Source organism: Papaver somniferum, unplaced genomic scaffold, assembly GCF_003573695.1.
Source record: "Papaver somniferum cultivar HN1 unplaced genomic scaffold, ASM357369v1 unplaced-scaffold_94, whole genome shotgun sequence".
Classification (NCBI taxonomy): Eukaryota; Viridiplantae; Streptophyta; class Magnoliopsida; order Ranunculales; family Papaveraceae; genus Papaver; species Papaver somniferum.
Window position 1 is genome coordinate 15,214 of NW_020652526.1, and position 12,828 is coordinate 28,041.

General features: G+C 35.9%; 1 protein-coding gene and 1 non-coding gene across 4 annotated transcripts; both read right to left on the reverse strand.

Moving 5' to 3' along the window:
- Positions 1-1,165: 1,165 nt before the first annotated feature.
- On the reverse strand, positions 1,166-4,220 carry LOC113346143 (RNA polymerase II C-terminal domain phosphatase-like 4). 3 transcript variants are annotated; one of them, XM_026589733.1, is made up of 6 exons: positions 3,767-4,220; positions 2,984-3,529; positions 2,789-2,872; positions 2,434-2,596; positions 2,252-2,328; positions 1,166-1,639 (listed from the first exon to the last, which is right to left on the reverse strand). In XM_026589733.1, exons 1-3 carry the CDS (start codon positions 3,995-3,997, stop codon positions 2,819-2,821), a joined length of 831 nt encoding a protein of 276 aa, XP_026445518.1. In that variant the 5' UTR covers positions 3,998-4,220; the 3' UTR covers positions 1,166-1,639; positions 2,252-2,328; positions 2,434-2,596; positions 2,789-2,818. The 3 variants fall into 3 exon arrangements, with proteins under 3 accessions (XP_026445518.1, XP_026445517.1, XP_026445519.1); XM_026589732.1 differs by having other exon boundaries at positions 2,425-2,596; XM_026589734.1 differs by having other exon boundaries at positions 2,425-2,596; positions 2,984-3,629.
- A 3,142-nt stretch (positions 4,221-7,362) lies between these two features.
- On the reverse strand, positions 7,363-7,443 carry TRNAS-GCU. The gene has a single exon. It is a non-coding gene; the product is annotated as a tRNA-Ser (tRNA).
- Positions 7,444-12,828: the final 5,385 nt, after the last annotated feature.

A 12,828-nucleotide genomic window follows, 5' to 3' on the forward strand; every position in this document is an offset into this window, starting at 1 on the left:
CGGGGTTTGTTGCTGATCCAGACCCAAGATCCACCATCTTGAAATTGGGAAGATTAAAATGAAGATTGAGAAATTAATTTTGCAACCGAGAGATTAATCTCCCACTGTGGTCGCCAGTTGTTTTGGGGTAAAAACTAATTCTGCTGTTTTTGGTAAATTTGGGCGTGTTAATGAGAAACGAATTCAAACCCTAAACAGATGTACTGCACAGGAGTACTTTTAGATTCGAGAGATCAATCTGTAAGACTCCGGCCTAAACCAAGAAATGGACGTTCCAGATTCAATTCGGTCACGAAGTGAAGGAGAAAGGGTTGATCTTGGGGAGGGAAGCGAAGAAAGTGTTTGAGATCAAAATGTTGAATTATGAAGGTGTGGATGTTCTATGACTTGTATCAGAATGTGGAACTGGCTTGCATAATGTAAGCTATCAGTTCTCGGTGTTTTCTGGATACTTGTGTTGATCACACTTGTTGTCGAAAATAGGTTGAAAAACCTATTTATACAAGTCATTGAGCGCATCCCTGATATCTTAGGAAGTGGAGGCAGTTAAGTAGTGGATAAGTAGGGTTGTGCAAAAGGTGGTGACCATCACGTTTCCATTATGTGGGAAGACCGGTCACCCCTTCACCCACTACTCCCTCATTGTTGTTAACAGACCGTCTTTTCTTGCCACTTTCTCGTAATGGGAGCGTTGCACGCCCCACGATGTAAACCACCAGACCAATACCCTAATAAGCAATCCCCAGTTTGTCACATGTTTGATGTCTCGAGTATATTGTAGGAAAATATATACAGCAGGCTGCTGAATGCGTCATGTCATGAGACTCGTTGCTTAAAGTAGCATATAACGCTTTTAGGTCAAATAATAAAATTATTTGTGGAATCAATATTTATAAAACATCGTTTATAATTGATGCACATGAAGCATCGATTTTAAACAAGCTGCTAAAAATAATCGATGTGCAGGAAGCATCGTTGTTTTAGTGCTCGTCCAAATTAGCCGCGAGTTGAACGTCTTAAAAAGAGCGTAACCGGCCATTTTCAGAGAGCTGGTATGAGACGTGCGCGTGTGTCTGAGGCTAATTCAGTGGTCCATGTGAATAGTTCACACGAAAATTTCCCGTCTAGATCTGATGGCTAACTTTTAAAGTCATCTCATCTAACGTTTAATAATGAAATAAAAATTCAACAAATTGGAGGTATCCGTTTTCATCTACTGACATTAAAGTGGGGGGAGGGAAGATTTATCCTAAACTAAATTACAAGTTTCGAACCCAAAACTTAACCAAAAAGTGCTAAAAATGAATCTTCCGCATTTGGCCGTGTAACATAATCCAAATTATCACTTTAGATATACCAATTTCTCGTAATCTGAATATCTAGCTCTCTCCAGATTTGGTAACTCATAAAAAGCCACAAAACTAGTCCGCCTAGGGCACCCTAAACATGTAAGACGGCCATCGCGCCATAAATGTGTAGAAGTGCACCTTTGCTTGTCATACTCGCGGATAATTGCTCCCTCCAATTTCAATGTTGTGGCAAGCATTAAATTACCAAGTATGTCTTCTCTCTCCAATGTCATGATGATAGAAAATTAGACTGAGAACTAGAACCAGCACTTGGATGCTACTCCCCAATTCTGGAAAATATTCATATGAGGATTAGTATCCATCTTAATATTTTCGTACTAATTAACAGGATACAATGGAATCTGCTGAATCTGATCTCATTTGTTAGTCATGTATATGATCAAACTGGTTCTTACAAAGTTTGGATTTTTCTGAGATTATAAGATTGCATTCTAAGACAACTGAAGTTATTTGAGACTTGAAAATGATATTTACTGCTGTAACAGATCAATATATGATGCACACTGAAACATAAAATCTTAGACAGGGGTTACTCAAGCTGTCAACAAAGAACGGTAACTGATCCAAATCAGACGGGGCGTGGGACAGTGTTTCCTTCTTAGTTCTTTCAATGCCGGAAACCCATGCATTGGAAAAAATTACCAGGATTTTTATTTTTTTTTGATAACTGAAAGCCGATATATTAAGCAGAAGACAAGATTACCAGGAATATATAATAAAGAAAGGAGTATCTCATTCTAGCCTGGTGGTGCAGGTTTCTCAAAAGAAGCTGCAGCACTAAACCCAAAATGGAAGAAGTGCATTTTATTTCGAAGTTCAAAATTTGTACAAATTCCAGAATTGTGATAAACATTAAAGTTGCTTTGTAAACAAGTACTTACAGGTCCACCATTTGAAACCAACACCAAGTAATATGTTTTTGCTCCAATACATACTAACTTGCTTCTGCGTGTGTTGCCTGCAAATTAATCAGAACAGATCAAGTAGCCAACTAACTAATGCATTATATAACCAACACTGACAGAAAACTAGCTAATTCGGGAGAGAAACGAACATTCATAACCTCGTTTTCTCACAAAGAAATCCTTGTTTATAAAACATCAATTGTGCAAATCACTGTAGCATGGAAGGCCAGACAAACTGAAGCTGCAACAGTACAGGATAAGTCATTGCTTGATTGTCCTTGGCTTAAGCAACTTGGGTCCTCAAAAGAATGAATCCTAAAACTGCAGATGCAGATGTAGAAATTGTTATGAAAGAAATCAAGCACTAAGATCTGAGAAGTATAGAACCCATTATGAGTATTAGAAGAGCTTTCATGCAGAAAAGAGTGAACTTCTGCTTAACCCAAATGAATGAAAAAAGGGACATGGAAACAAGTTGGGTTGCTGCAATAAGGAGAGATGTTGCAGACAAACCATAACAATACTGCATTCCTTGGATTAAGCCTATTGTAGCAGCTCCCCAGAACCCAGAAGCAAAGAAGTCCATATGATAATATCCTGCACAAATTAAAAAAGAGAAAGCCCAAATCACTGAAACTACATTACAAAATTATTTAACATCAACTAAATTACTGAAATTAATCCATTTGCAGAAACTTCTTTAAGCACCGCTTTCAACACTGGTCTAACATCATTCTTGGCTGGGAACTCTTCAAAGAACTTATCATGAACACGCTGCAGAACTTCTAAGATTCTTTTGAGGGCACCGTCGTCTTCATCCAACTCATCATTATCCATGTTTAACCGATATCCACCGCCGTTTCTTGATGAAAAATAATTAAATTTGTTGATGCGAATTATGTTATCTTTGTGCTCTTTCCAGACTGACTCCGTATCGTCGATAATTACCGTGTTAGTTGCATTTGCTCCCAAAACCACGTCTAGATTTTTTCGATTTCTGACAGTAGAATCATCTTTCGAAATCACTTTGTTCTTAAAATAAACACTTTTAGGATCAATCAATCTAACCACCTCTTTAGCGTACCACCGTTCTCCCTTGGTATAAACGTAAAGCTCGAATTTCTGGCATACTTGTTCAAGAAAATCTCGCACATAAGGCCTTAACCTTGTATACCTTCCGTTGTGGTTGTATAAGCTATGTCTCCCAACAGTCTTCATGCATGTAATTAACCCTGATTTACTATTGAGATAGTCCTGTTCATCCAACGACACATCCGAAATCTTAACCGAGTGAAGTAATGTATGATCTAAATCAAGAACTAAACAAAGTTTTTCCCGACGCAACAAACTTCTCCTGAACATTATTCCACACAGTTTATTACGTAACAGTAATCGATAATTCTCTTTTTGGTTATATAAATCTCTCTTCCTATTCTTTTTCAACCCTAACAGCAAATCATCAACATTGTTTTCAGAATTAAGAAGACGTACCTTTTTCGGTGATTTCTCTTCTTGTATCCCATTACGATCTTCAATCTCTAATTTTCGCTTACAAATTGGCCGACCATTCATCTTAATCACATAAACCTTGTTTCCAGAATCAAGAAGACGTACCTTTTTAGATGATTTCTCCTCTTGTAGCCCATTATGATCTTCAATCTCTAATTTTCGCTTACAAATTGGTCGACCATTCAACTTAATCACCAACTTGATTGGAGCCATAATTGATCCTCAAAATTTGTTTTCTTTAATTTTTTCTATGCGTATCGTCTTCTTTTCTTCAACTCTCTGGAACTTTTTTCTGCTCTTAACCTCACCTCTCCACACCTTTTGCTAAGATTTTAAGAATTTTTCTGTGATAATGACTATAAGCACATCATACCTTAGACCTAAATTTATACAACATTTAGAAACTGGAGTTCTAGTCGAATTAGGAGGTATTGATATTGAGCTAGTTTCCTTTTTTTGGTACTGATATTGAGAGCCAAGGTTCCTCCTTGGGTTGATGATCCGGATGGGCTTCTATACAAAAGTACGTATTGGGTTTTTTTCCTTCTAACTGGGCTCTGGGAAATGGAAGATTTCTTGTTTGGTCTTAAACCCATAAGGTTATTTATAGTAGGGTCCAACCGGATTTTACCCTTATTCTAGGGTCCAAAGTTCTTTGAAAACATGGAAATGACTAATATACCCTATTGTTTAAATACGTGTGAAATAACATACTTCTACCAAATCGGAATTTTATTTTATCTGCAGGTCCAAATTTAATTAAAACATATAAAGGACCACAAATTTGAGTACATATATGCTATACTGTTTACAAATTTGAGTACATATCTGCCACACTGCTTACAAATTTGAGTACATATCTGCTACGATGCTTACAAATCTGAGTACATATCTGCTACGATGCTTACAAATCTGAGTATATATTTGCCGCAAAACTATGAATAAAAAAGAATCAAAAAAAGTTTTTATCAGTACGACATATACGTACTGCGGATTCATAAACTAAAAACTCAATTGCATGTCAAGAAGTGATGAAGCCATGAATATAACTGAATCAAAGCACATACTTCAGTATTCCGTATATGTACTCCTGGATCAAACCAAAAAAATAAGAGAAAACCTATAGATTCATAGTAAACACAAAATGAAAACAGTACGTCATATATGTATTGATGGTTAATACACAAAAGAAAACTGAAAAACGAACCAAAAACCATAAAAATATCAATTAGACATAAAACATGATTTTTTATTTAGATCTGAACTTGTTTCATCAAAATCCACCAGTATATCATATACGTACCGATGATTAATATACAAAAGCAACTCAAAAGCATATCAAAAACAACCAAAATGAAACTAAAACCAGCTGCATGTGAAAACCAAGTAATGAATCTATAACAAACAGAATAGAAACACTTTTTTTTTCAGTATTCCATATATATACTTCTATATCGAAGAAGAAAAATATCCAAAACTAAAAAAATAACAAAATTAAAGCATAATTTTTCAGTATACCATATATGTACTTTTGATTCATAATCTAAAATTCAGCTACATGTGAAAAACAAGTAACGAATCTATGAAAAATAGAATCGAAACACTTTTATTTGAGCATTCCATATATGTACTTCTGGATCAAACAAGAAAAATCTCCAAAACTATAAAAAAACAACAAAATTAGAGCAGTATATTTCAGTATACCAAATATGTACTATTGATTCATAGTCTAAAAATCAGCAACACGTGAAAAACAAGAGAACATCATGAAATCGAACTACCAAAACCGGAAAAAGAAAGTGAAAACATCATGAAATCAATCAAATCTTCATGATCCAGTTGAGAAACAAAACAAAAATAAAGAAGAACTAGAGAGAATATTACATAACATACCTGTAAACCACGAAACATCTTCGGAAACCCTAGGTCTAACATTCATAAACGACAGCAGCAGAGAAGAGGAGAGGGAGAGAGAGAAAGAAAGCGAATCAGATTCCGGTACAGGTAATAACACAAATTTTAGAATCATCCAAACCAAAAAGTTGTATTCTTTTTCAGGTTCGGCTGATTCGAAAAATTAATTTATTAGCCGAACCTTATGACTAATTTTCAAGGATATCTATGTATGTCAGTATCATCTGTTTATATATTTAGTTTGTAAGGCGAACTTTTTATTTAAAATGGTTCGCCTGATTCGTTATTTATTGTATATGTCGAACCTTTAACTTGAGTTTTTTCTCAAAATAGAAGCTCAACCGACAAGTATTATGTTTCAAATGAGCCAAACTGTTCATCTATGTATTATACCACTTAGATTCAGCTAATAACTAATAGCCAAAATGTTCATCACAAGTAGGTTCGACTGATAATTATAAGTCGAACCTATCTCTGGTTAGTCGAACTTGCATGCGAAAAAGCAATTTTTTGAGGAATTCAACTTATAAAAAGGCCATTAAACATAATCTAGAAGTACACTTATGCATTATATTATATTTACGAGATGAAGATTTTCCTTCGTCATTTGAATCACCCATCTGGAGATACAATAATCTAAAAAACCTAGGATTTTTTTCACTTCTTCTTCTCTCAAAAACCCCAACTCTTTCACAGAAATCTGAGTTTTCAACTAATATAACACTAACAACTTAATTTAATCAATCATTAACATTATTAATTAATCATTAACATTACAGTAGAAACTCTATAAGAATGAATGTTGTTAGGACCACCAGAATTTATTAATTAAGTGAGATATTAATTAACCGATACATTAATTTATATATTAATTAATATCTTATTAACTTATTGATATATTTAACTTCCATAAACATATATCACTCAAGACTTGCAAAATTTGATCGAAAAGTTAGGTTATCACAATGTCAAGATGTCCTAAATATCTGGAAGAAAATGAAGTTACACAATTATTGATTGACGAAGAAATAATTGAGAATGTTATGAGAACTGATAAACATGGGAAAGAAGATGATGAAATTTGTACAATATACCCCCTTCACGAAACAAGGTTGTTAAAGCGACAATCAAATTAGATAATTTCTCATTGAGCTATGAGAAACAACACTAGAAATTTTTACGATGATAGGAAAAATTAAAGATGAAATTCAATGTGATGTTGATCTTTACAAGAAACATATGACAACTGATTCATTTTTCAAGAAATCTTCATAGATAATCAGTGAATTAAGCATATACATAGTGAATTATTAATTTATATTTCATATGGGGTCTACATAGGTTGTCAAAAATGTATTAGTCTATAATTTTAGCGAATCATTAATTTGGCACATTGTCCCCGACTCGGGATCGGATAAATATATTATTTAAGAGAGTTTATTCAAAAACCGAGTATTATTTAAAAACCGGGTATTATTTAATGAAGTTTTTACTGTAAATCTAATCATAGTCATTAACATTAATTATCTAGGGTAGTTATGTCATTATAAAAAAAGGGTACATAAGGGGTGATGAGGTTTTTTACTAGTGACCCTATTTTGGCACCATTAGGTGTTTCTCAAAACAAGATTCAAAAATTATAATAAAAACAAAAAACAAAAAAATGACACCTGAGAGATTTAAACTCTCGCGGGGAAACCCGTGTACTTAGCAGGTACACGCCTTAACCACTCGGCCAAAGTGTCAGTTGCTGGAAACATATCAGACGACAACAGTCTTTTTATTTATGAGACACATGATTGTATTGGTGCTTCATGCATCAATGTGGTACCATGGGAAAATCCACAGGGGTGTCTGTGGGGTCCTCGACCCCATAAATTTGTACAAATAAAAAAAAATGTTATATATTTTTTGTTTGAAATAACCATAAGCCTCCACAATAGTTACAACATTTATCATAATTAAAATCTGAAACAAACTTCCTTTATTATTATTCTTCCTACACCCACACCCACGAATTACCAAACTATCCTTATATTTTAAAAGTTTCTCTACATACAAATATATGATTTCATAAGTTTACAATTTACAGCATCCTTAAGTTCATAGTTTACGACATTTGTACAAACATTTGTTATGCGTCATTGTAGGGTTTTTTGATGATAAACTTTTGATTTTTATGGTTGTGGAACTTTAAGAGGAATGGAGATATTTGAAACTTAGTCCCCAACTTTGAAATTGGCAGTTTGGTTTACGAATCTGAAAAGGAAAGAGTACCAAATACACCACCAATTTTTCGTTCGGAAACCTGTATGGGCGAAACCTAATACAATTACAAGTAGACCAACTTAATGATCCCTGAAAATATGTATATAGAGTTTATATATCCATCTATTCTCAATTAGTACGTATATACTAAGAAGTTCGTGAACCTGATTGTCAATAAGAGTACTTGGATCATCTCAAAAATCAACATCCCAGATCAATTTAGTCGTATCTAAATAATCCAATCGGAATTATTCCAAGTAATAAACTAGTTACAAATCTTCCAAGATACAAATTTTACAAGAAACAAGTCTCGTAACCGATTACAATTATATGGATGTATCCACTAGGATTGTATATGTACAACTTGTGTAACCCTATTATAAAGATAAGGCAAACATAATGCGGAAAAGGAAAAACATAAGACACCTGAAGTTTTGTTAACGAGGAAATTGCAATAGCAATTTGAACACCAAACTATATTAAGCCGCTAAAAGCAGTAGCATACTATTATACGTCAGACTAGAATGTAGATGAGACTGAATCCACCCAGTTATAGCCGCGCTCCCTACGTCTCTTGAACCTCGCAAGGCTCTAAACAATTGATTCTGTTAGCTGACGTCCTTTACACCCTAAGAGTTGCTTCGGCCGAAGTGAAGACTTTTGATACCAATCTGCCTCTAACAGATAAGCATATTTGATTTCCCCCTAGGTCGAAGAGATCAAGGATTGGAAATCTATTTGTAATAAACAAATCTAGCAAACCTCAAAAATACGGAACACTTATACACTCACTTAGATTTGAATCCTGGATTCTTTACCACCTTTATCTTGATGAATCACAAAATCTGAGACGAGGAGAACTTTGTGATTACTATCTTACTTGCCTGAAAGAGATTACGAGAACCTGGGTAACTGGAAAGCAAGATCAGGCTTGGAAAACCGTGTAGGAAGATAATCTCTTAAAATGATAGAGGCACATAAGTCAAGTCCCAAGTTAGGTACCTTTATAAAAGTCAAAGGTAAACCACAGGGAGAATGATATTCACCCCCAAACCTAGAGTTTTCAATATCTTAGGATAAACTAGTCATAATTTCCTTAATTTCTAAATTATCTGATTTAGAAAAGTGGTCATTTATTCCATCTAGATTGTCATCAAGTGGGCGTCCTTTACTCAAATTATCATCTTCGTCAGAGACTATTGTCTTTGTATCGTTGGTCTCTAAAACACTAGTCTCGGGATAAACACGTTCCTCTAAACCATCATCGGCTTCATAATTACAAGGAAATGCTACACCATCTAAATCAATGGCATCTTTAGTCAAATATTCTTCCCTTTGAATTAGTGAATATTCATCAACATTATTAGGACTTGAACTAGAAACAACATTATTATCATCATGAAGATCATTTGGGGTAACAATTTCCTCGTCACTATGACTACATATTTCAAACTCTTCATCAACACTATCCTCATCGTCATGATAGTACGAAGATGGTTGAGCCTAATCTAAACATGCAAAGTTTTCAATTCTAACATCGTCATCTAAATTAGGAGAATAATCATCATTATTATGAAAGGTAAAATCTGAGACACAATTTTGAAGTTTAAGTTCATATGGAGCAATATTAGCAACTGCACTTTCTTCCTCATAATTTTTAAAAGTCAGGCTCAATTTTTTATTGGTTATGTTAAGCCTATGTGAACTTTCAGATACTTGTTCAAGTAAGTCATCCAAGGAAAGACTTGGATCATAAGAAGTATTATGTTGTAACAGTTTCATTAAATCCTCCAAAGACGAAGAACTTACATTTTGGTCATATAGTATTGCTCATTTACCCGTTAGTATGACTGGTGCGTGTGTGAATAGCAATTGGGATCAACATGGTACGAGCCATAAACTTCAGAATGTCGGTAGTGGTCCCAAGTACTATCCATACTACGGTCATAGTACGAATATTGTCCATTTTGAAATTCAAGTCGATACTCATTAAATTGGTCCTTATAATACCAGTTTGACATTTTTCTTTTATTTTCGGTGCACGTGCAAATGCAGGGTCGATTAAAATTGGGTAGGCTCGGGTTACTTAGAAAAATATACCTACAGTCAGAGACTGGTCAATGGTACAAGGCGAAGGTTTATGGAATTTTAGCTGGTAACTCCCATAAGGTCCAAGGCACAGGTAGAACTTACTATTCCACGAGTTTTTCTAAATTCGGTAATTTGACGATGCAATTGGTGTGTGCACAACTAAAATATTTACAAGAAAATAAATAAAATCTAAAATAATAAGAATATTCTTAATCAAATATTCTAATTATTTACAAAAATAAAAATAAAATCTAATCTAAAATAAAATGAAATGAAAGCTTGGATATTATTCTACGTACCTTTTTGGTAAATATACCCAAGTAAAAACTAGAAATACAAGGAAAGAATAAATAAATAATAAAGTCTAACCTAACATAATATATACAAAATCTAGCAAATAAAATAAAACCAAAAATATTCTCAAAATATGGAGCTATCATTGATTTCATGAAAACCCATTTTCTTTTTCTTTTCATCTTTATTTTCCCTTTCAGTCGACACCCTTTTTGTTGTTTTCCATTTAGTTTCTTCCAAGCCAGCTTTTAGGGTTTTCCGTTTTCGCTTCTTTTTTTTTCTTTTTTAGGGTTTATCCTTTTTGGTATGTCTAGGAAAACCATGTCTTCTTCTCGACAACAACAGTGCTTTCCTAATGCTGCGTCTCAGGTTTGTCCATCGGCTTCTTCCTCCTCTGGTACAATGGATGCTGCTAACACAGTTTACTACCGTTGTCCCTTTAAGTGTTTCCATGGCTGTGGAGACGGGGTTTGCGGACGGGGATATGTCAAGGGTTCCTTTCTCAAACATTTACACAACAAGCACCTCTTCTCTGAGGACAATAAAATTAAATGTAGAGCTTTAATCTCTACAGACTTAGGGGTGTACCAAGCTTAGGAGGAAGTTCTTCGTCATCTCCGAATGTGGCTCTGCAGCAAGTGCATGCATTTACATGCTATGAGGTTACCATGTAAAGGTAAGGAAGGTCGTATTCAAGGTGATATTATTGTCGGGCCTGCTAATGGAGGTGTTGTTGAGTCTCTTATCCACGATTTGCTTAAACCTGCCACTGGTAGTGAGATTGTTGATAGTGTTGTTGCTCGGATCGATACTGTTGCTGAGAACATCACAGGTATGTTTGATGAAACCCTTTCGGCGGAGCTTCTCAACCTGGTTCTGCAGAAGCAGGTATCCACTGTTGCCTGCATTCCACACCAATGCAGATTTGCTTTCTCCCGTACTCTCAAGGTGTGCCTTGATAAGGTACTTGCCAATCCAGCTAATATTTCAGCTTGGTTAAGACTTTTACTCCTCCCTATTTGTATCTTGCGCGTATACAGACCCAAGAACACAGCTAAGGAGAAGTATGGCACGAGGAGAAAGCTTCAGGACATCGCCATAAATCAAGTGCTGCTGGAATGGAAGGAGGTTAATGGCTGTGGTGTTTTGGTACGCATATTACTTCAACAGCCTGTACACTGTCCGAGCAAACCAACAGCAGGGAAGAAACAAGCCGCTACCAACTTGAGTGCTGCCAGGAAGAAGGTGAGTTGTGGGCATTTTTCAGCGGCGATTCGTGTACTTTCTTCCGATGGCATTGCTCCTCGCAATGAATCCACTTTTGCAGAGTTACAGGCGAAGCATCCAACAGCCCCATCCCCTTCAATTCCAACTGAATCTGTTGGTGTTGATGCAATCACAGTTGATTCTAAGGCTGTTCTTGGAGCTATTAGGAACTTCCCTAAAGGAACTTCTTGTGGACGAGATAGTTTGCGAGCGCAATATTTAGTGGATGCATTGAGTGGTTCGGCTTCAGCTGTATCAGACGAGTTACTATCTTCAATCACGGGGGTCGTCAACTTATGGCTGGATGGTAATTGCCCCGAGTTCTTAGGTGAGTTCATAGCTAGTGCACCTCTAACTCCTCTTTTGAAGCCGGGTGGCGGTCTTAGGCCTATAGTAGTGGGTACCATTTGGCGCAGATTGGTATCCAAGATAACTGCATTTTCTGTCATCTCGGCCATGACTTCTTACTTATGCGATTACCAATTTGGTGTTGGTGTTCCTATTGGAGGTGAGAGTATTTTACATGCTGTAAATAACTTTCTGGAGTTGAAAGGTCAGTCTACCAAGATGTCAATGTTGCTTGTTGACTTCTCTAACGCTTTCAATTTTGTGTGCCGATCTCATCTCATTAAGGAAGTTCGACTCCATTGCCCAGGTATTTCACGCTAGGTGAAATTTTGTTATAGTAAGCCTGTTAGACTTTATTATGACCAGTATATCTTGTCCTCGGCACTTGGTGTACAACAAGGGGACCCACTTGGTCCTTTGTTGTTTGCTCTGACACTACACACACTTGTGAAAACAATTGCTTCTCGATGCAAACTTGATTTGCATGTCTGGTACCTCGATGATGGGACTATTATTGGCGACACTCTTGAGGTGTCCAAAGCACTCAGCATCATTGAGTCTGAGGGGCCTGGTCGAGGTTTGCATCTTAATATAAAGAAAACATAGGTTTTTTGGCCTAGTGCTGATCCTAGAAGTTTTGAAGAAGATTATTTCCCTCGAGATATTGGCAGGCCAACCAATGGTGTTAAACTTCTAGGAGGGCCAGTGAGTCTGGATTTGAATTTCATCAGTGACATGGCTTTGAGTAGAGTTCGCAAGACTATTCAGCTTATGTCTGCCATCAAAAAACTCCAGGACCCTTAGAGTGAGATGTTACTGCTTCATAACTGCACCGGCTTGTCCAAACTGTACTTTGCTATGCG

Excerpts from the sequence above, each read along its gene's own strand:
- LOC113346143 (XM_026589733.1), bottom strand. The coding sequence starts at position 3,997 with ATGGCTCCAATCAAGTTGGTGATTAAGTTGAATGGTCGACCAATTTGT. Across the intron at positions 3,530-3,766 it reads AAGAGAAATCACCGAAAAAG|GACTATCTCAATAGTAAATC; the intron begins GTACGTCTTCTT and ends TTGGATGAACAG. Across the intron at positions 2,873-2,983 it reads TTAGACCAGTGTTGAAAGCG|GATATTATCATATGGACTTC; the intron begins GTGCTTAAAGAA and ends TAATTTGTGCAG.